This window comes from Rutilus rutilus (genome assembly GCF_951802725.1).
Source record: "Rutilus rutilus genome assembly, chromosome: 6".
NCBI lineage: Eukaryota > Metazoa > Chordata > Actinopteri > Cypriniformes > Leuciscidae > Rutilus > Rutilus rutilus.
In genome coordinates this window covers 10504919-10527908 of record NC_140214.1, presented here as the reverse complement: position 1 = coordinate 10527908, position 22990 = coordinate 10504919, and the positions used below count along the sequence as shown (strand labels likewise).

Genomic DNA, 22990 nt, shown 5'->3' with positions numbered 1-22990 from the left:
CTTATGCACTAAGTCCTTCTTTCACAACCACTCTACAGCCGCTGAAACTAAACTCCGGCGCGGAAATAAAATATAAACAAAACAATCTGTTTTCTAGCAACGAGCATACAGCGAAATATCACTCTATAACGTTAGTGGATGAAAGCTAAATAAAAGAGGTCATCGGTCTAAGCTCGACAGAAGCACGTCTGCCATCAAACACCATATTCTCTCTAACGTTACCTGCACAAGTTGCCATTTGCCGTGGAGTGTGCTGGGCGCCTCTCTCGCGCTTCTGTCGGGCAGATCGCGTTTCACACACCGATTCCCTTCCTGCGTCTGTGCAATCACTGCTCTGGACACGCGAGGAGTGCGATGAACGGTAAAAGATGACATTGGCTCGCTCCGTTGTCTTCTCACCGTTCAGGTAAACACGTTGACGGCTCCTGGGCGTGTTACGTCGCGAGCGGATCCGCGCTCCTTGTCACACGCACGCACAGGAAAAGGTGCTCATAACGGCACTGCACGGCGGACTATATTACCGGATTACCGAAAAGGTTATTTAAAGAGAAAGTGACGTCGAACCAGAAGTCAACATTCATTCAGTGCAATATTGGACGTGGATGTTTAGATAATAATGAAGAGGGTGAATGCAATAGCCTATGTACTTTTTAAAATTATTTTTATAAATCTTATGTTAGATCTTATTGATATAGGCGGTTTTCTCCAGACTGTTTTGCACGTAGATGTAATGGCTATATATTTAACGAGAAGGAAAAACTTTTAATAATATGGCAGATTGTTATTAGCAATTAATTAAATAAAAATATTCTCTTGTAAAATCTAGAAAAAAACATCCAGCTAAAGACCATGACTTTTAAGATTCAGGACTGGACGCTCTTAAAGAGACATTTCACTCCAAATGAATATTAGCAAAAAAAGGAAAAACAAGAGATGTTAGGATGAATGTTATGGACTGACAGGCTTGGTCACCAGTCACTATTCACTTACATATTTTACAATAAAAGTGGATGGTTACTGAGGCTGTCATTCTGCTGAACAGGTCCTAAACATACAGGTTTGAAACAACATGTTAAATGATTTTGGCGTGAACTGTCCCTTTAAGTATTTTATTAAATTTGTGAGTACCGACAACTGTCAAGAAGCCCTCTAGGGATCAGTCATTTGAATGCCATAAAAGTTTCTGCTTTATAAGCAGCAAATACTCTTAGTACAGCACCATTTGATTCAATCTACGCCACAAGTTTCTGATCAGGACAAACGCTAAAATACTTGATTGTGTTTAATACAGTGTAATGCACACGCAGCTAGTGCACGAGACGCGCGTCCTTCCGTATAACGGTCCGGGCAGACTCAGGTATAACGGTGCCCAGTCCACTCCCATACTGCACAACTTCACAAGTCGTCATTAAACTAGTCTAAAGATGGAAAAACAAATTTTAAACAACTTTTCTGCCTTTCGTCCTGGTGCGTGTGATCTGATCTCAGCCTGTGGGACTCACCGTTGTTGCGTTGTGGTTGTGTCTGTTTTCTGCGCTGGCACCTGGGGCCATCCGCCATGATTTTTGCGCTGTGTCTAAACGGTGCCTCGCGGATTGAGCCCCCTCTCCCCCTCTATTACCCCCTCCCCATACCAGGCCCCTCTCCGCACCTGGTTTACGACATTCTGCTTTACGACATAACCTTTTTATGCAGTGAGAACACCTCTCCCCTGACACCCCACCCTCTGCGGGCAGCTATCCATTGCTTTCAAATACGGGGGAAACATTCTGCATATGTAATAAGCGTTTATTACATTAAGGAGGAACGGGGAAAAGTGTTTAGAGCGACATATGGGGACATTTCAGGGGGAAAAGGGTTGTTGTAATATCGGGAGCGCCCCCGACAGGCTGGGAAGTCCGATTACGTAGTTTAACCCTTTAAAAAGAGGTTAATATCAGCGTCAGTGCACTGCAAACACAATGAAAGTTGTGAACACGTGCGACACGACTGATGCAAAAAGTTTCAGTTGTTTTCTTTGTATTAGGCTACTCTAGTTTTCTAATCCATTTTATTTCACTCCATAGATAATTGAGGTTGGTTGGATCAGGGCTATTTTTTGTTCAAAATCGAATTTTTGATGAATGTCATATACAGGAATGACAGAATGAGAAACATTCAATTCAAAAAGGAATATATATAATAAAGCCGTGTCAGAGTAGGCTACATATTAATAATATAAAACAGATTATATGCAAGTGGGTTGCCATGTATGCAACTTACTTACAATGTTATAAGCTCTAATCACATTTTCTACTAGGCTATTACATTTTCTGTAAAACAGAGTAAAGTTTGAAGTAACCCACAATAAAACTTTAATCATGAATTTAAAGGGGGAATACTGTTCACTAAAAGCCTAGTTTAATCGGAAAGTGCACTCTGCTGTCCTCTGCTGGAGGAAATAATCCAGTGCATCTGTCACCACTTTCAACAGACCGGTAACCACTTTTTGTGTATACAGTCGTTGTCAGTATTCATTATAATAAAAACTTATATTAACTGTACGAAATTTCTTTTTACCCTTCCAGAGGAAAAACAAGTGTGTACGTATTGATTTGACCGGAAGAATTGATCAGACTCGCAAAATACAGAAAAACAACCACGAATGAGTATTCCCAATTTTCCCCCCAAAACGATTCTGTAGCAAGGTTTAAAAAAAAAAAAAAAAAAAAAAAAACAACAACAGCAACAATACGAAAGTCGGCACTTGGCAGCCCGTCACGAATGACTGCATAAACTAAAACAAAACACTAGCCTACATACATGTCCGGGCCCGGTCATCACGCCTACTTTCCCCCCAATTTCGAGGAGGACCTTTTTTTTTTTTTTTTTTTTTTTTTTACCACACTGTTCCGTATAAGGATGTGAAGGGGGAAAAAAGATTTAGTAATATTAACAAGAATTAAATAAAAAATTTTCCTTTAATGTGGCTTTTATTTGATGTAGGCTACAATAGCCTGAATCTATCTATCTGTCTATCTATCTGAAACGTGATATGTTAGGGAATTTACAGTTAAAGGGGTGGTTGATTATGATTTCACTTTTCTAACTTTAGTTAATGTGTAATGTTGCTGTTTGAGCATCAGTGTTGGGGGTAACTCATTACAACTCATAACTTGAGTTACGTAATCAATTACTTTTTTCAGGTAACTAAAGTAACGCATTACTTTTTAAATTTACAACAACATATTGAAGTTACTTTTTCAAATAAGTAATGCTACTTTTTCACATTTATTGACTGGCAGCTCTCCTGTGTTGAGTTTGTGTGTGTGTGTGTGTGTGTGTGTGTGTGTGTGTGTGTGTGTGTGTGAGAGAGAACATGATGGTTATTTTCAGTTCTAGACTAAATGTGAACATACTCATCTCACTTGCACGAAAACATTCAGTATTCCTCAAAATGAATAAAGCAAACAAAGCAAGCAAAAACGACTTTAAATTAGATTTAGAAAAAAAGTGTTGAACTTCCTTCTGTATTCTATTGTTCTTTAATCCAGAATGGATGGTTTATTGAAAGGTGAAAGGTTTGCTTGAACTGCACCCTCTACTGTACCAGGCATAAATATTAATTTCCTTCAGCCTGAGGCTTATTCATTTGCCCTTTTTTCTTTATAAGCCCAGCACAGATGAGAAAAAGTAACGCAAAAGTAATGTAACACATTACTTTTCATAAAAAGTACTAAGTAATGCAATTAGTTACTTTTTTTGGGAGAAACACAATATTGTAATGCATTACTTTTAAAAGTAATTTTCCCCAACACTGTTGAGCATAAAAAACATCTGCTAAGTTACAACGCTCAAAGTTCAAAGCAAAGGAAGATATTTGCTTTTAAAGAAATCGTTTTTTTAAGGACTAACAAACGGCTGGTAGGGACTACATGACATACAAAATTTACATAAACCCACCCCCGGGAACACCAGTCCATGTTGAGAAGAGGAAAAGTTGTTGTATAGTACCATGTTGTAGAGCATATTTGTGAGTCTGCTCAAGCTGTCGCATCAATCTTTTCACATGCAATACAGTAGCCTATGTAACACAAATGCAATAATAGCATGTCACTCTGTCTGTAGTCATCTTACAACAGTTCCCACATGAGCGATATGATAGATTATTATGACAGAATATGCTAATTGAAGATGGTTAACTCCACATCAGTAACATAAATTCATCAACTAACCATTCAGTTTAAACATAAAAGGCAGAACAGTTTCTTTCTGTGTGAGGTAATCGGAGCTGCTAACACACACACACCATAGACTGTAAAAAAATATGGACGTAGTGTCCGTGACGTCACCCGCAGGTTTCTGAAGACCGTTTTTGAAGCCTAAAGTGGGCGGAGCTGGCTGTCGCCATCTTGGCCTTGCGTTAGGGGTGGGTGATATGGCAAAACTATCATATCACGATTTTTTTTTTCAGGAAAATCACGATTCACGATTTTAATCACGATTCTTTTTATGTTGGTTTTACTATTTTGTGACTGAGCATTACAGCCAAACTAATGTCCATATTTTAAAAACAAAGCCTTAGGTAACAAAATATAAAATAAAAAAGAATGGCAGACAGGGGTGAAGATAAAAATATTTGTCATTATTTTCTTTGTTATTAAATATTAAGATCAAAGATACACATTACACACACAACTTAATTTACAAATTAAATAAACAGTGCTTTATGTTTTCAGCTACAGTAGGTGTATTTAACAGTAGCATTTAAGAAAGTAATTAAATGAACAAATATGAAAATAAAACAAAACATAGACTTCACTGTATAAATTATTGATACTTATTAAAGCTACTAAGTTCTCAGTCAAGAGCAGTGAGTGATTTTCTCTTTGCATTTTGTTGTTTTATTAACATTAAAGGGATAGTTCTCCTAAAAATTCAAATTGTCATAATTTACTCTCTCAAGTTGTTTTAAACTCGAATAAGTTTCTTTCTTCTGCTGAAAATAAAAGTTATTTGGAATAATGTGGGTAACCAAACAGTTGATGTACCCCAGTGCCTTCCATAGTATATTTTTCTCCTATGGAAGTCAATGGGGACCAGCTACTGTTTGGATAGCCACATTCTTCAAAATATTAATATAAAAAAAAGATTAGAAAATATTATGTAGCCGGTGAGGTGGCAATTAGTTGAGGGCGTGGCCAGGTAGGAAGAGGGTATTTAAGCAGGCACCTTTAGGGAGGCCTAGAGAGGAAGTCCAATCTTTTGTGTGGAATTGTGCTGTTTGGTAGCCTTTCCTTGTGTGTTGGTGCACAGATGTGGTCTGGTTGAGAAGGTATAGGCCAAGCAAATATTGACACTTTTGTTTTATATTTACAAAGCTTTTTTCACTGAATTAGATGTTTTTAATGCAGACACAAACATTGTGCGGTCTGGTGACAGGTCCATGTTGGTTTGCGCATGAACGGTTTGGTGAGCAGGTAGGCTAAATAAATAGTGATTGCTTTGTTTCATATTTATGAAGACTTTTACTTAATTAGGGAATTGTTTTTAATATAGACGCCAAACAGTGTGGATTTGTAGGCCGTTGGTCACGCCCGTTTCTATCTTGGAAGTTAGTCCAGGATTAGTGGCTGTGTTGCAGGTAATTTGAGGTTTTTTATACAGTGTTTGAATGTGACTTGATTTTATTTTCTAATGAGATTAAATAAATACGTTTTGTGGTTATCTTTTTGTGTATTGCTCATTTGTATTGCTAATCATGTTTTTGTTTTTTTTGTATTAGGTTTAGTTGATCTCTGTTCCTCTAGAGTTTTTGTTTTGATTTCCCCATCTAGCCAGTACCGATATGTGTGCGCTGTATGCCTCCAGCGCAATGTGTATGGATGTTGTGACTCGTACTGGCTAGTGGGGTGTTTTCCTTTTTTATTTATTTTTTTCCTTGTTTGTATGTCACTTCCCAGCCTCGTGTTGCCAGCCAACTATTGTACTCGTACTATACTGATGCTTTAAAACACATAAAATTTGCATGAGACTTAAGTTTGCAGTGGAATTTATTTCTTTGTGTTGGTTTGAGTACGGTTTACTTTCATTTAATATGATTTCTGTTTGTGGCATTTACTTTGTGTTTATTTTGAATTGTTTTGTGTGACAAAATTGGGATTGTATTGGGGTTCATAGGAGGTTGGCTGGTCATTAATATCCTTCGAGGGGGAATGAGTTTTTGTTCTACAATGTTTTTTTTTTTCTTTGATTCACATATGTATTGTCCTATTGGTTTATTTGTCAATAAATCTGTTTATTTTTGTGAATACAATGTAGTTAGCTTTTTTTTTGTTCTCCCCCCTGGCTTAAAGGAACGGTATCCCTTGGTAACAATTAGAAGGAAATTAATACAGGTTTGGAACAACATTAGAGTGCGTACATAATGAGAATTTTTGGGTGAACTATCCCTTTAAGGACAAGCAGCAGCGTGTTTACTATTACTACTGTCTCTTTAGAGCTGCGCGCGACGCGTCTAATATACACGCATTTGACAATCAGATTTTCTCTCAATTTTCTCAAGTTTGCTTTCACTTTAGACATAACTGACTTTGTTTGTGTAATCCTTGTCTGTATGTGACAGTATTAGCACATAAGACTCGAAAGATAACTTAGTCCAGTATCCAGGCGCTGGTAGACAGGCTTTTGGTGCATGTGAGCTTTATAGGCGCTAAGAAACGCGCGCGTTAGAACAGCGCATCAGCACGCAAATTAAACGTTTAACCGACAAGGCATTAAAGCACATGCAAATTATGAACTTTTGTGAACTGCAGTGTCCCGTTCCGCTGCGTTAACATTTTATGTGAATATATGTCGTTCAGTATGCACAGACTCGGCTACATAATAAGGAGCTTAAATTATTATTTGTATTATTAAATGTTGTGTTGTTGGGTGCAAGAATCGATGAAAAATGAGTACCGGTATGCTGTATCTGGAATTTTTATTTCTAGAAAATATTCATATCATTAAAATTGCACTGTAGTGTCACTCTTTACATTGTCGTCTTCTTGGCGCTATAGGCAGAACTGCGGATCGTAGGCTACCACAAGTCTTTACATGACCATGAGCACATAGTTATAGGCATCTAAATATATATGCCCTCAGTTTCTCTTTACCCTCGGTTTCTCTATCGGGTAGGTGTAGAAGTCAGGCCACTCAACCGGAGGTAGCGTTAACGTTAATCCTGTCAGATCTTCCATTGCCTGAGCGTGTACGTACGGTCATCTGGTTCCATCCGTTAAAATTAACTTTTGCAAATAACAATCGCGGTCCTGGACAGTGAGTGACCTTGCACATTAAGACAAAATCGGATTTTCTCCAGTCATTGTTAAAAAAACAAGCTAACAAAACTTGCAAACTAGCGTTAGTGAAGCAGAGGGATCTTTCTGCCTCCAGCTAAGCCCCGCCCACACAAATACGTCACCATGTTTACCAACTGTAAAAGGAAATCTGCTCTGCAGATCTCGCCGATTTAATGGTGAAAACTTTCACATTGAAGGACGCTGTTCCTGTAACACTCGAAACATTAGAGGCTATTGGCTGTGATCAACAAGCAATGGAGCTCAGAAAACGCACAAGAGACGGTAAGTAAAACTATTGTAAATCATAAATGCGAAACTAAATTTAGATTTTTCGTTTCAGACTTTCTATCTGACAAGTTAATTTAAGATTTTTCACAATTCGCATTTCAGAACAAAAAAAGATTTAGTTTTCTAATCCTTTTTTACAAAATCTCATCTTCTCTGTATTAATGACATCTTAAACAGCTCCATCGAGTTTAACTGCAGAAACCATAGACAGTATAAGAAGGAAGAAACGCAGAACGTCATTACAGTCTGAGGACAACACCGCCACGCTAAACTGTCTCATGTCGGAAGTGTGTGGGTGTGGAGCGCTTCAAAGTTTTAATGTCAAGAATTTTATTAAAACGATCCAATTGAAATTATATTTTGTGTTATGAAATATTATGATTATGTTTTGTAGGATAGATAGACCCTGACTTTTTGTTAAAATGACAGCTTAATCATATAAACACAATAATATTTTTTCAAATATGTAGTCAGTTGGTGGCACAGGGCTCGCAAAATTTCTAAATCGCTGGTAGCCCTTCGGGCAGGCACTCTTCAGATTTTGGTAGCCCTAAATTAATTTTACTAGCGCATATAAAAAGACTACAATTTTTAATGTAGAATATTGGTTAGGAGTCAAAACAATGAATCAAAAACTTTTTCAAAACACAAATATCAACAAATATGCATCTGGTTCTAACTGAACTGAAATTTGTGTGACCAGTGTGGAACATGAATCAGTCTGTGTCTGTGGCTATGATTAAAAAAAAAAAAAAAAAGTAACTCTTTAGTTTTAGTTTAGGGTCTAGCCTAATACTCACTATTAACTTGTTTCATTAACATGCAGATGGCAGGGGTTTTTCATCACTGAGGTCCTGAAGGTGAGATATGCTACACTCTAAAAACTCCTGGGTTATTTCTTCAACCCATTTTCTGGGTTATTTGTGTTGGGTTAAAATTATGGGTTATTTTTTCAGAGAGTAACTATTTTCTGGGTTATAGGGCTAATATTTTGACCCAATTCATGGGTTGTTTGGGTTTCTGGGTTATTTTTCAAAGAGTAACCCATGTTCTGGGTTATAGGGTTGGCTTTCTCTCTCTCTCTCGCCCGCAGTTGTTCTGGAATTTTCTCACAACAGTCGTTTGAAATAACCGTCGCTTTCGCGCTCGATCCGTTTTGGCCTGTGCTTCATCGGTGCAACTTCATCTATATTCAAGGTAAGAGAGTATTTTCAGTGTTGATGTAATGTAAACTTTTCTGTGTCCATGTCCCTGTTGCCAGTTTATCACCATTTGCTAAAAAAAATACGTTGAGACTAGCGTTAGCCGTGGTAATTCTGTGGTTGGCATGTAGCCGCGGCTATCACGACAACATCTATTCTAGGACAACTCGAGGTAACATTATCACACACCGGACATGGTTTTTGAACACGGTCCTGAGCCGTTGCTGGGTGTCGCGCATAGATATATACACTATATATGGGTGTCGCGGACAGATGCCGGATGGCGCCGCCGGTGTGTGTACACACTCATAGAGAATAATGTGTTCGAATTTTAAAGACGGCTTTAACCGCGGCTACACTGCGCTTCGAGTCCGGTGTGTGAGCCCCTTGAGAGACTGCACGTCCGTTGAGCGATACCTCGAGTTGTCCTAGACGCGACGCGGCACTTCTCGTCCGGTGTGCAAACCCCATAGCCGCGGCTACAGAGCGACGAGGCAACACAATAGTTGAGTTATGTTTTCCAGCTGCGCCGTGCTTATCATATTATACAGTGCTCTACTGGCTGAAGTAGTGAGAGTTAAAGAAGCGGGTCAAGTCTTCAAATTGTTGCTAACCTCTATATTGCTATGTTTTCTCCAGGTCATCTTGAATGGACAGTTTTGTCGCTGATAAGCTAACTGAGTGGCAGATGTCTGAGCTGACAGATAATTTTAGAGGTGAGCATTTTACTCTTATTGCCCTTATATCATCTCTCTATACCTAAATTTTTTTTTAATAAGACTTAAATGTGTCAGTGCAAGATTTTGTGAAAGTCACAAATTCTTCGCCAGTGGGGTATACACAACGCTAAAAGATTATTGTGCCTTGTCTTTAAGCTGTTATGCATAAGAATGGGCAAGATATTCACCTTTGCATTAATGTCATTACACTTTTTAATGAAAGAAAATATGTCATTCACACAAAATGGGTAACGTTAATGCTGCAAAAGAACCACATTAGTTAACTAGCAATTTGGGCACGTAAAAAAAAAAAAAAAAAGCCACTGCATTCCCTTAAAAGTGATTATTTGTTAGCTTGATAATGAAAGAGTGTCTGGTGAGTGGTTCACAATTGTCTCAACTTATTAACAATACTCATGTTGTCTTGTTTTCTGTCTTTCAGATGAAGACATAGATGAGGAGGCATTTCTTCTCTTTGATGAGGACACTATCAAATATCTTGTCCCCAAAGTTGTCCCCAGGCTTAAATTCCTGAGGCTCTTCTGAGAATTGTTGTTTATTTTTCTATTTTTTATTTCTAATATTGTTATTACAGTGTGACCTAAAATAAATAGGAAAATAAACATGTCCAAGTGTGTGTTTTTTCATATAGATTTTAATTTAATGCAATAAAAATGTAAAAGTGCTTGAAGTGTGTAATATAATGTAAAACAAAGTTTTATTTTCTGAAATAAGGCATACTGGGATAGTGAGGTTAAGTTAGGTTATTTTTGACCCAACTCCTGGGTTAAAAAAGGATCAACTCATTTTTGGGTTATTTCTACCCAGATGTTGGGTTTTTTAAACCCAACATTTCGGTCAGGTATTTAACCCAGAATTTGGGTCAAAAAGCATAACCCAATTTTCTGAGTTGAAATAACCCATAAATTAGTTGGTCCCTTTTTAACCCAGGAGTTTTTAGAGTGTAGTTAAGGGGGTTCGGGGGCACATATGTGGGGCCTACATATGTGCGTTTTAAGATGTTTTGAAGACAAAAATTTTTTGGATAACAATAGCTTTAAAACCATGTAAGTGGGCAGCTGATTATTTTTCTCTCCTCATCAGCATCACACTTCTATTCTCTTTGTTTTTCTCTTGCTCTGTCTCTTCCCTTCCTAAAGCTGAGCTTTGACTGATATAGGTTTTTCATTTTTGTCTGTCAGTGAAGAAAGGGTCAACTGATAGGTTGATTTATGAATCATTTTCTCAGATGCATTAATTTACTGAGAGTTACTAGGAAAGTAATTTAATTATTCGTCACATTACATAGGCCTATTTTCAGTTCAAAACGACGAAATTCGACAAAAGTATATTCATTTGCCTGATTATTTTTGTCATTCGTTTCACATTTATAACCTAAAAAAACTGTCAAATATGAAATGTTTAGTTTAGCTACTTACATCTTACCTCGCACTTGACCGTAAACTGAAGCGTCGAGTCGCTCTTGTGAACATAAAGCCCGCCTACTTTGATTTGATTGGTCATCTCAAATATTCTGACATTGACGAGCACCACAGACCAATGAGTGACAGACCAATGAGACTCAGATGAACACACTCACACACACACACCCTGTCCTCTGTTTCTGACAGGCGCTCTGCTCGGCGCCGCTCCGGATTGAAGTTGAAGAACGCGCTGAATCTGATTATAACAAGACTGAAGCGAACACTATTTCAGATAGCCCGTCGGGCAGGCCGGTTATTCATTTTGGTAGCCTGACTGGAAAACACAATAGCCCCGGGACGTCGGGCAGGCGATTTTGCGAGCCCTGTGGCACATCTGTATTTGAGTGGCATGCGCCACTGAATGTTGTGTAATACCAGTGCTATTGTATGTTGTTGATCAGGCAAACTGCCCATTCTAGGAAAGTCAAAGAATAAATATCTCTCACTGCGAATGAGACACTGGTGAGGCGGCTCGCGCGCCTATTGGCTGCCCTGCGGCAACTGCAGCAGCCTATCGATAAGGCCCTTTCGTGACGTCAGCTCCAATGGGGGCGCTTCGCGCCCAAAACGTCACGTCCCGCCAAGACGGGAGTGGCCTAGGGCTATAAATATAGCTTCGAGAGGCTAGCTTACCGGTTTTTCATCACCGAAGCGAACCAGAGCGTGTGCAGGCACGGCAAGATACGCAGTACTCGTTTCCTCTCTAGAGAGAACCGAGGTACTCTCGTACTGCGTAAGTCTTACGCTAGGGGAAGCAGTGTAAAACGTACTCGGTTACTAACGTAACCTCGGTTCTCTCTAGAGAGGAAACGAGTACTGCGTAAGTCTTACACTAGGGGAAGCAGTGTAAAACGTACTCGGTTACTAACGTAACCTTGGTTCTCTCTAGAGAGGAAACGAGTACTGCGTAATATCTTACGCTGTGGGGAAATCTCTTTTCCGCGAGATATTGAAGCCAAAAATTATCCTTAATTTTGTATTAATGTAAAACGCGTTGCGGCAGCAGGCAAACATAGGCGAGACAGCTCGCGCGCCTATTGGTTGCCCTGCGGTAACTGCAGCAGCCTATCGATGAGGCCCTGTTGTGACGTCAGATCCAATGGGGGCGCTTCACGCCAACTACGTCACGTCCCGCCGAGGTGGGCGTGGCCTAGGGCTATAAATATAGCTTCGAGAGGCTAGCTCACCGGTTTTTCATTGCCGAAGCGAACCAGAGTGTGTGCAGGCACGGCAAGATACGCAGTACTCGTTTCCTCTCTAGAGAGAACCGAGGTTACGTTAGTAACCGAGTACGTTCTCTTATGAGAGGTACTCTCGTACTGCGTAATATCTTACGCTATGGGGAAACAGTGTAAAACGCCGTGCGTGCCAAGATCCAACACCAAGTCCCAAGGGCAAGTGCCCGGGCTCATATGGTACATAGATCATAATGGATTCACAGAGAGTCCAGGAAAGAGTGGCTAGAATAGCATCATTCCTGAAATAATATAACGTCCTATAAGGAACAGTTATACTGAAAACATTCCGTACAGTCAGGGCGGTCCCCGGCCTGAACTGACGAATATAGTGGGTCTTACACACTGCCCATAGAGCTGCACGATCAATCAGTGAGCGTTTGCTCGAGTAGTTTCAGTATTCTGGCCGAACATACCGGGCAGATAGTACCGATCTTAGACCGAAAGCAGCTTAGCCTGCAAAGCGGGAACGTCTAGGTTATAAAACCTTATAAATGTAGACGGGGAGGCCCAGCCTGCCGCCATACAGATATCTTGCAAGGCAATCCCACTAGACCAAGCCCACGATGAGGCCACACCTCTCGTGGAGTGCGCTCTGACACCTAATGGGCATTGTAAGCCCTTAGAGGTATAAGCCAGCGCTATAGCATCGACTATCCATCTGGATAGGCTCTGTTTCGAAACGGCAAGTCCTTTAGAACGTCCGTAGAGTGAAACAAAGAGCTGCTCTGTCTGTCTGAAAACAGACGTGCGAGACACGTAAGTCCTTAATGCCCTGACTGGGCAAAGGAAGCTGGCGTCCTTCTCCTCGTTAGAGAGAAGCTCCGGGCGAGGATGCCAAATCGAGCCCCTCCTCAGTGGTATTGGCCATGGGGCAGTGCTCGTCAGCTGCATCAGAACTGGGAACCAAGCTTGGTTCTTCCAGAACGGAGCCACTAGTAGCACTGTGCATCCGTTCTCCCTGATCCGCTCTAACACTTGAGGTAGGAGCACGACGGGGGGAAAAGCATAGACTCTGTCTGTCTAAAAACAGACGTGCGAGACACGTAAGTCCTTAATGCCCTGACTGGGCAAAGGAAGCTGGCGTCCTTCTCCTCGTTAGAGACCGGCAGGGCAGACAGGGAAATCACCTGAGCCCTCAACGGTGTGTTGAGGGATTTGGGAACGTAACCGTGCCTCGGTTTTAGTATGACCTTCGAGTCATTTGGCCCGAACTCCATACAGGTCGCACTCACCGAGAGCGCTTGTAAGTCCCCTATGCGCTTTACTGAAGCGAGTGCCAGAAGAAACAGTGTTTTGAAAGACAATTGTTTGATATCTATTGATTGATTGATTGATTTTTTTATTTAAAAGGGACCATGTGTAATTAAAAACATAAATGTAAACATTGGATGCATTACACCAGAGTTAGCCTTAGGCTAATTTGCATCTGCAGTCCCCAGGTACAAATAAATACAGCACAGATTAGAATATCAACATTATTGAAGAATATGACATATCAAACATAAAACGTCAGACATTGTTCAAGAGCATATAACATATACTTTCACACATGAAGTGCCCCTCACTGGCACACACACACACGCACACACATACACACACACACACACTATGATCACAACATACAGTATTATGCCCACACACAACCCCTTCTCAACCCTTACGCCCTTCTCAACCCTATAAGGAGATAAATGTGACTGAATGAAAAGTGATATTGCCCACTAACAAGTTAGTGGACGCATTGTTGTGAAAGTTTTAAGTGTTTTTTTATGTTAACTTTAAAGGCACCAAACAAGTCACAAGTTTTTATGTTGTCTGGAATTGTGTTCCATTGTATCACTGCTTTGACAGAGAAAGCTGCCTGCCCAAATGCTGAATAGCGAAAGGGTACAGTGCAGCTATGTACAGAAGCTATTCTAGTGGTCCTTATAGAACCACGGTAACAGACAAACTCACTCAAGCAGGTGGGGGCCAGGCCTTTTAGGATTTTGTAAACTGTGCATAAATTTGAGAATATTCTAAAATTTTCAAAAGTCAATAGATTGTACTTATGTAGTCAGGTTCATTGATTGAATTGGCTCGAATGGGGCACCTTTCATGGCCTCCATGACCGTGGAAAGGTCCCATATGGGAACTGAGGGGAGGTCTGGGAGGGTTTAACCTCCTGGCTCCTCTAAGGAAGCGAATGACCAGATCGTTCCTTCCCAGTGACTGGCCAAGCGTTGGTTTAAAAAATGCTGCTATGGCCGCCACGTACACTTTGAGCGTGGATGGGGCTCTGCCTTCATCCAGTAGCTCTTGCAGGAAGGAGAGAACCTCCGTCACCCCGCAGTTCTGGGGTGAAAGGCCGCGTGCTGTGCACCAGCTAGCGAACACGGACCATTTTGAGGAATAGAGCCGTCTCGTAGAGGGGGCTCTAGCCTGCATGATCGTGTTCAACACTCCCTCTGGGAGACCAGTGGGTACCCGTTGATGGCCCACGCATGTAGGGACCAAAGCTCCGGGCGAGGATGCCAAATCGAGCCCCTGGCTTGAGAGAGGAGGTCCCTCCTCAGTGGTATTGGCCATGGGGCAGTGCTCGTCAGCTGCATCAGAACTGGGAACCAAGCTTGGTTCTTCCAGAACGGAGCCACTAGTAGCACTGAGCATCCGTTCTCCCTGATCCGCTCTAACACTTGAGGTAGGAGCGCGACGGGGGGAAAAGCATAGAGCGGGCAGCGGGGCCAGATGTGGGCCAGCGCATCCCTGCTCTTGGAGAAAAACTCCGGACAGTGAGCGTTTTCTTGAGACGCAAACAGGTCTACTTCCGCTCTGCCGAATTTCTCCCACAGCAGCTGGACCGTCTGCGGATGCAGAGACCATTCTCCTGCTGGAACATTGTTTCTGGACAGTCTGTCCGGTCCCATGTTCAAGTGGCCAGGCACATGCGCTGCTCTGAGCGAGCACAGATTGTGCTGAGCCCACACCAGGAGGCGTTCCGCTAACCTGTAAAGGTTTAGGGATGTGATGCCTCCCTGGCGATTTATGTAGGCTACCACTGACATGTTGTCCGAGCGGACCAAGACGTGGTGCCCTATAATGTGGGGACGAAAGCACCTCAGCGCGTTGTCGACTGCCATCATTTCCAGGCAGTTTATGTGCAGGAGCGTTTCCCGTTCTGACCACTGGCCGAATAACGGTCTGCCCTCGAGCAGCGCTCCCCATCCCGAGGTGGAGGCGTCCGTGGACACCACCTTCACACTCGAGGAAGTCCCCAGGCTTACTCCTGACTGGTACCAGTCGGTTGCTTTCTAAGGTGCCAGTGCTAAGATGCATTTCTGATCGACCTTGAGGCGAAAATGACCGGAAGTCCACGCTCTGCGCGGCACTCGCGTCTGCAGCCAGAACTGCAGCGGGCGCATGCGAAGCAAACCCAGCTGAAGGGCTGCCGATGCTGCGGCCATGAGACCCAGCATCCTCTGAAATTTTTTGAGCAGGACTATAGCGCCGCAGCGGAAGGATTCCGTCATGTGCTGCGTAGCCAGTCTGCGCTGCGGCGTTAGTCGAGCTGTCATAGACAGTGAGTCCAGTTCTGTGCCCAGAAAAGATATTCTCTGACTGGGAGACAGTGAACTTTTCGCCCAATTGACTTCGAGACCCAGATTCTCGAGATGCTCGAGTAAAATGCTTCTGTGTTCTATGAGCTCTGAGTGTGACTGAGCTAGAACCAGCCAATCGTCCAAGTAGTTCAGGGCTCGCATTCCCTGAAGTTTCAGGGGAGCGAGGGCTGCGTCCATGCACATCGTAAATGTACGGGGTGCTAGGGACAGGCCAAACGGCAGGACTGTGTATTGATATGCCTGGCCCTCGAAGGCGAATCTCAAGAATCGCCTGTGACGTGACGCTATCTGTATTTGGAAATACGCGTCTTTCAGATCTATTGACACAAACCAGTCCCCCTGGCGAACTTGCGAGAGGATTTTCTTGGTCGTGAGCATTCTGAACGGGCGTTTTGAAAGCGCTTTGTTCAGTTGTCTTTGACCTAGAATGGGTCTGAGACCCCCGTCTTTTTTCGGAACCAGAAAATATCTGCTGTATAGCCCCCCCTCGCTCTGAGCTTGAGATAAAGGCTCTATGGCCCCTTTGCTCAACAGTTTCGCAATTTCGGCACGAAGTAGATGTGCTACTCCCTTTTGTACCGTGGTTTCGATCCGCGCCGCACGCCGGCGGGGGCGTCGAGCGAACCTAGCGAATAGCCTCTTTTTATAATGTTCAGCAGCCATTCTGATACCCCGGGAAGCTTTGCCCACGCGTTCGCATGGATAGCTAGGGGTTGAATGAGATCTGGGCTCTGGCCGTGACTTAGTGGCAACCGGAGAGCCTCTGTGTGCTGTAACATAGACACCGCACTTGCAGCGTTCGAGGCGGGGGGTGCGCTTATAACAGCGGGCGGTCCGCCCGCGCTCGACTTTCTCGCGGCGGGTAGCTGAGAGATGGTGAGCGGGGGGAGAACCGTAGGATTCGGCATGTCTGTGAGTGAATGTGGGTGCGAGACAGCGGGCACATTTGCACTGAAAACACCGTCTGCACGAGCAGACTGTATGTGCGTTGGTTTCGTCTTTACAGAAACCGAGAGACATGCAGTGTGTAGTGTTTGTGGGCACTGGGACGTGGGCACGCTCACTACATTTATTGCGCAATCGACATGATTCGATTTATGTGCGCGAACCCTGTGTGTCGGGCTGTGTTTGTGTGTAGGAATGGGCACTGGGCATTTTTACTACACTCATAACACCATCGGCCGTGGCCGGAACACCAGCAAATACACTCTTTACAGGATTTATCTGGGTCGCCGTAAAAACGGCGTTTGTGTGCAGGCAAGTGGGCAGTGTAACCGGCTTGTTTACTGCAGAATACACTGGAACAGTCGCATGTAATGGAACTGAACGAGCGTGAGATTTTGGTGGAAGTCCGGCCGCAGCGGGACTTGAACACCGTCGTTTTCCTAAGCTGGCTAGGAAGACTTTGAGGCCTCGGGCTTTATCTCAATCTTCGGCCGAGGCCCACGCGGAGGTCTCAGTCTTGAAAACGACGCCCGGCTCTTTTAGTGCAATGAGAGTGTGTGTCGCGGCGGCGAGCTGACGTCACGAAAGGGCCTTATCGATAGGCTGCTGCAGTTGCCGCAGGGCAGCCAATAGGCGCGCGAGCCGTCTCGCCTGTGTCTGCATGCTGCCGCAACGCGTTTTACATTATTTCAAAATTAAAGATAATTTTTGGCTTCAGTATCTCGCGGAAAAGAGATTTTCCCCTAGCGTAAGACTTACGCAGTACGAGAGTACCTCTCGTAAGAGATCCAAAACTTATGACAGTTGAGGAAGATCCATGGGTGTTACTTGTGAGTTAGCATAAACAAAAACAAGTAACCAAAGTCTAATATTGATCTAAATAAATATAGATAGATAGATATGCCTATAATTTAATTACTGGTTCTCATCTATGGCTTAAATATTTCAAAAATTGAAAAAAAAATTATTATACTTTTTTTTTTTAACAGTGTGAACATGCATTCCTTCTGGAGATGCCTGAATGTTTTTTTTTTTTTTTTAAGTATTTGACTTGCTGTAGGCCCATTACAATAGACATCCATGAAAGCTGAATCTACTTCAATATGTTCTGATAAAGGTATATAATCTTAATTTATTTTCTTAATATTTCTCTTGTGGCCCATATGCAGTGAAAAAAATCAGTTGTGTTCCAGAGATGGATGAAAGTCTTATGGATTTGGAACAATTTCAGGGTGAGTAAATAATGAGAGTTTTCTTTTTTGGGTGAACTATCCCTTTATGTATTGCCTTTGATACTGTAATAAAGTCATATTCAAAGAGTGATCCACAGAAAGATTTTACTGCTAATGTTGTGCTTCCTGCTAATGTTACCACAAATATTGAAATATAGATTTCTAAAAGTAAGATTCCCTAGGAATTGACAGGAATATGTAGAGAAATACACAATTATATAAATTCAGTTGTCCCTGTCATTTGTTGAGCTGAGTTTAAAGTGAAAGGAATTGTGTTAATAAAGGAGAACAGAGCAGAGTTTTCGTTTGTCAAATATAGCCCTTCAGAACACTTTACCCCTTCAGCTTAAGTGGCCAGAAGGTATGGTTTCTCAGATTATTTTTTTCTCTAGAAGTCTATGGTCCTTACCCATAATTCCATCCTGTCCATCCTTCCATCCTTTACCAGTCATTCCATCCTGCCTGAAGACATCCACCATCATCCCGTTTCCAAAAAAGCCCTCCCCCAGCAGTTTGAATGACTATAGACCGGTGGCACTTACCCTGGTAGATATGAAGTACTTTGAGAGGCTGGTATTAAAGCACATGAAAACCAGTTTACCATCGACCCTAGATCCACACCAATTTGCCTATAGAGCGAATAGGTCCATCACCATAGCCCTTCATATAGCCCTAGACCATCTAGAGCACAGTTGGACATATGTGAGGATGCTCTTTGTAGATTACAGTTCTGCATTTAATACAATCATCCCAGATATCCTCATCAGGAATCTTGGACTCTGCTCTCACATCTGCTACTGGATTATGGACTTTCTAACCAACTGGCCCCAAAGTGTGAAGCTCGGCCCCCACAAATCCTCCACCCTTACTCTCAGCACTAGCTCCCCTCAGGGCTGTGTGTTGAGTCCTCTGTTGTTCTCATTGTACACCCATGGCTGTAACCCCTCTTACCCCAGCAACACCATCATAAAGTTTGCCAACAACACCACACTTGTCGGACTCATTTCAGGGGAGATGAGACAGCCTACAGAGCAGAGGTCCATAGACTGGTCACATGGTGCACAGAAAACATCGGGAAAACCAAAGAACTAATCATAGACTTCAGGAAGTGCCATGCCGACCACCTCCCTCTTTCCATCAATGGGTACCTAGTGGAGCGGGTTCACAATTTAAAATTCCTGGGAACCCTCATCTCGGACGGACTCACGTGGACGGACAATACCACAGCAGTGGTAAAGAAGGCACAACAGTGCCTGTATTTCCTCAGACTTCTTAAAAAAACTACCTGTCTGAGAAGCTGTTGGTGCTCTTCTACCGTTCCTCCATAGAGAGCATCCTGGTGTACTGTGTGACTGTGCGGTACGCTGGATGCTCTGTAGCAGACAAGAGAAGAATACAGAGAGTGATCAACACAGCTCAGAAGATCGTCAGTTGTCCTCTTCCCTCACTAGAGGAAATTGCCAATTCAAGACTGCTACAATGTTTTGTGTTATGGTTAGGGTGTGCTTGTGTAACCCCTCTCACCGGGTCCTTCACACCCCGCTCCGTGCGGGTCATGAACCCGGGTCTCTGGCATGAGAGTCAGGCGCTCTAACAAGGAGGCTAAAGACTGCAGCCTCTAGCATCTGTCGCTAGAGCGCCTATTGAGATCAGAGGAGTGAGGTTTACTCGCACAGCGACTACTAGCTGGCCTCCGTTACACTTGCAGGAAAGATTAGAGAGGGTTTGGTATGAATGATGAGTGAGATTTACTCTGTGAGTGTGTGTGTGTGGTGTGTGTTTGCAATGAATATGTTGTGAGATGAGTTTTATATATATGTGTTATAATGATGCACCTTACTAGAGTGGCTCTATAGTCTTGTTGTACTTAAATGTAATAACAATAAAGGCATTCAAAAGTTCCCTGCTCTAAGAAATTGTAAAAAAAAAAAAAAAAAAAAAAAAATACATGAGTATACAAAAATAAATGACATGAGCTCTTAACAAATTATTTTCATGCAGGGCAAGACAGAAGGCCGAAACCTGAGTTTTCTTATGTAAGTGATGAGGAATTTCCTATAATGTGTGTTTCGTTACAATGAGACTGTGAAACACTCATTATTTCTCTGTTTATTAAGAGGCACAGTTTATCATCATATTGGAAGCATGATTGGAATATAATCCCCGAACCTCAAGGTAAGCTCATATTCTGACTTTTTAAAATGAGAGCTCTTCTTTGATTGCTTATGTAATTTGCTGCTGTGTTTGTGTCTGTATAAGGAACTCAGTGTCCTAAAAGGACATCAGATTATGAGGTCTCTACCAGAATAATAAGCATTGGGCACTAAATTATTTCTACTAAATCGGGGGTGTCATTTATGCTATAGTGTTTTCTACACTATAATGTATTTTTATTAAAAAAAATATATATATAGGCCTATATATACTGTAGCCTATATGATATATCTTGGGGATATACAGTATCTTTTAACAATGGGGTAGCAAAATGACTAAACATAAAAAAATAACTTTTACAGCCATGTTATCTTCGCAAGCACAGACCTTTTTTAGTTTAATCAGTCTTTCTTTTTTATTATATAATAAGCATCAAACAAACAATATAATTCTTAATTCACAGTGATTAAAGATTAGGCTATTAAACAAAAAGATTGAACAGTTATTGAACAACCACCAAATAGTTGGCGATATACACTATGTATGTAAATCGACATTAAACAAAAGAAGAAAGTAGTAGTTGGCCAATGGCGTGCTTTTTCTTAGCGTCCATTTTCAAGGTGATTTGTCGCTCTCTTGAGAATGCCTTGTGTGTTAACCGTGAACATACTCATGGTTGGGGGGATTCTCATTGTGCGTCTCCATTATCCCCAGGATACATTTTTTTTGCGATAGCAAAGTATTTAAAAAATATATCAACACGAAATTAATTACATGCGCGAATTACTAGAGATTTTATTACTTCTGAGCAGTGTTCTAAGGCTTTTGCACACCTCATCTGATCGCTTCTAAAGAAGTCGGCCAATGAAAATCACATGAGAAGATGACCACTCCTTCATAATTGCGCTCTAGTCTCCATTAAAACGCGCTTACACCATTGTTACATTGCTACATGGAAAACTTGGAATTTTAAAATTGTGATTTCCAGCCCATGAAAAATCTCGAAAATAAATAATCTTAAAATTTTATGTTTTTTTAAATATTCTAGTAAAATATGGAATAGTTTTGCTCAGTTAAATTAGTCTACATGTTTTTAATTTAGCACTGCAGTGAATATGTTTTATTATAACAGATGTTTACATATAGTCCACAAGATATTATAATATCTGCATTGACACAAATGAAGCAGTTCAAAAGTTTGCATACACTTAATTGTTTCTCAGTATGGTATCATATAAATAATCCATGACTGTTTTTATGATAAGTCCCATGTTTGTCCTGAGCAGTTCTGTTCTTCAGAAACATCCTCCAGGTCCAGCACATTCTTTGGGTTTCCAGCATCTTCTGCATATTTAAACCCTTTTTCCAAACAGTGACTGTGAGATTTTTGAGATCCCTCTTTTCACATTGATGACAACTGAGGAACTCGTATACAACTATTACAAATGGTGAAAACATTTACTGATGCTCCAGAAGAAAACACAATACATTCAAATTCAGGGGGTGTAAACATTTTACAGGATGATTGGGGGGTAAATTGTGCTTTCTTGTTGCAGAGAAGAGCTAAAAAAACAAGTCCTTTAAATAAAATAAGAACAATTTCCAATCAACCTGTTAAAAGGTTTACACCCACTGGCTCTTAATGGGTTGTGTTGCCTTGAGCATCAGTGAATGTTTGCAGCTTTAGATCATCCAGGTAAAAACACACACTGTTAAGAATCAAGCATATCTAAACTTTTGAACTGGATCTTTTGTGTAAATTTAGTTATTATTATGTCTTGTGGTCTATATGTTAACAAACATCATGTGACTTCAAATGTACATATATTTACAGTTTCTCTCAAATTATTTTTGGTGCAATAAACTAAGTAGTTTATTTTTCTTGCAAGACAAATAAAGTATTAAAAAAACAAATGCATTTTATTTAGTATTGAATATTATTTCATTAGAAATCAAAGCAAATCATTCTAAATTTGCAAAATATATAGGCCTATATATATATATATATTTTTTTTTTTGACAAAAACCTATTAATCATAATTTGAATCAAGTGTGACCAACCAACACTACAAAATAATGCTGTTTTCGAAATGTCCCCTAACGAATCAACATCATAATGTGATGTTGATTCAACACTGCCATTGATTCAATGCTAAAATTAGCTAAAAGAATCAATGGTAATGTTGTTGAATCAATATTAGAATGTGATGTTAGTTCAACATCATGTTTGCACCTTCAGTTAATGCTGACATTTAACGACAAAAATAATAAATATTACACTGCCATGTTGATTTTAAATCAATTTTGTTATAACATTAAAAACAATTAAAATGTTGTCATATGGACTACTTGCACAACTACTTCTGCATTCTAATTAGTACGTTAGGAGTTTCCGGTTAGAGATGCAGATTATCACTGTTTTATGGCTGCCAATTGATTAAAACAATGAATAATGCTGAAATGCTGAAATCACGGAGAATGCTGAAATCTGCTGAAATGTTCCTATAAATATATTTTCTTTCCCACTGTGCATTCTGAATAATAAATAGGCTAAATATATGTATCCACTAAGCTGCAGCAGTCCTATATGCTGGTCTTCTCAGTAACTAAATGAATTCCTGAAATGAAATTGACTATTAAAAGGATTGCTTGTGTGTGCTGGTGTTTATTCCAGTCTTTTAAAATAGTTGAATGAATGAATGCTCACGAGGTGCCTGTAACAATGTTAAATAGGCTAGGCTATTTAATCAGTAGCCTAATGTACACAGCATAGAGGAGAATAACAGTCAACTACTTTGAATATTATAACA

The 22990-nt window shown here is 41.2% G+C and overlaps 2 protein-coding genes and 1 long non-coding RNA gene across 10 annotated transcripts in view; 2 read left to right on the top strand and 1 right to left on the bottom strand.

Moving 5' to 3' along the window:
• Positions 1 to 1791, bottom strand: part of zeb1a (zinc finger E-box binding homeobox 1a) — a 22355-nt gene extending 20564 nt beyond the window's left edge. Inside the window, exon 1 of one of the 4 annotated variants that reach the window (XM_084410636.1) lies at positions 1503 to 1791. In XM_084410636.1, coding sequence (XP_084266762.1) covers positions 1503 to 1560 — 58 coding nt within the window. In that variant the 5' untranslated portion in view covers positions 1561 to 1791. Of the gene's footprint in view, positions 1 to 222; positions 503 to 1502 lie in introns of those variants that run through there. The other 3 variants (XM_084410635.1, XM_084410638.1, XM_084410637.1) reach the window with 3 other exon arrangements.
• A 3681-nt stretch (positions 1792 to 5472) lies between these two features.
• The window catches only part of LOC311291564 (NACHT, LRR and PYD domains-containing protein 1 homolog), a 36236-nt gene continuing 18718 nt past the window's right edge, over positions 5473 to 22990 (top strand). Inside the window, exons 1-5 of one of the 5 annotated variants that reach the window (XM_084410628.1) lie at positions 5480 to 7604; positions 8437 to 8470; positions 17964 to 18026; positions 20028 to 20062; positions 20144 to 20201. In XM_084410628.1, the coding sequence (XP_084266754.1) occupies positions 17990 to 18026; positions 20028 to 20062; positions 20144 to 20201 (130 nt within the window). In that variant the 5' untranslated portion in view covers positions 5480 to 7604; positions 8437 to 8470; positions 17964 to 17989. Of the gene's footprint in view, positions 7605 to 8436; positions 8471 to 17963; positions 18027 to 18474; positions 20063 to 20143; positions 20202 to 22990 lie in introns of all 5 variants that reach the window. The other 4 variants (XM_084410630.1, XM_084410627.1, XM_084410626.1 and 1 more) reach the window with 4 other exon arrangements.
• Positions 8480 to 10158, top strand: LOC311291635. The gene is made up of 3 exons (XR_014627588.1): positions 8480 to 8807; positions 9452 to 9528; positions 9974 to 10158. It is a non-coding gene; the product is annotated as an uncharacterized lncRNA (long non-coding RNA).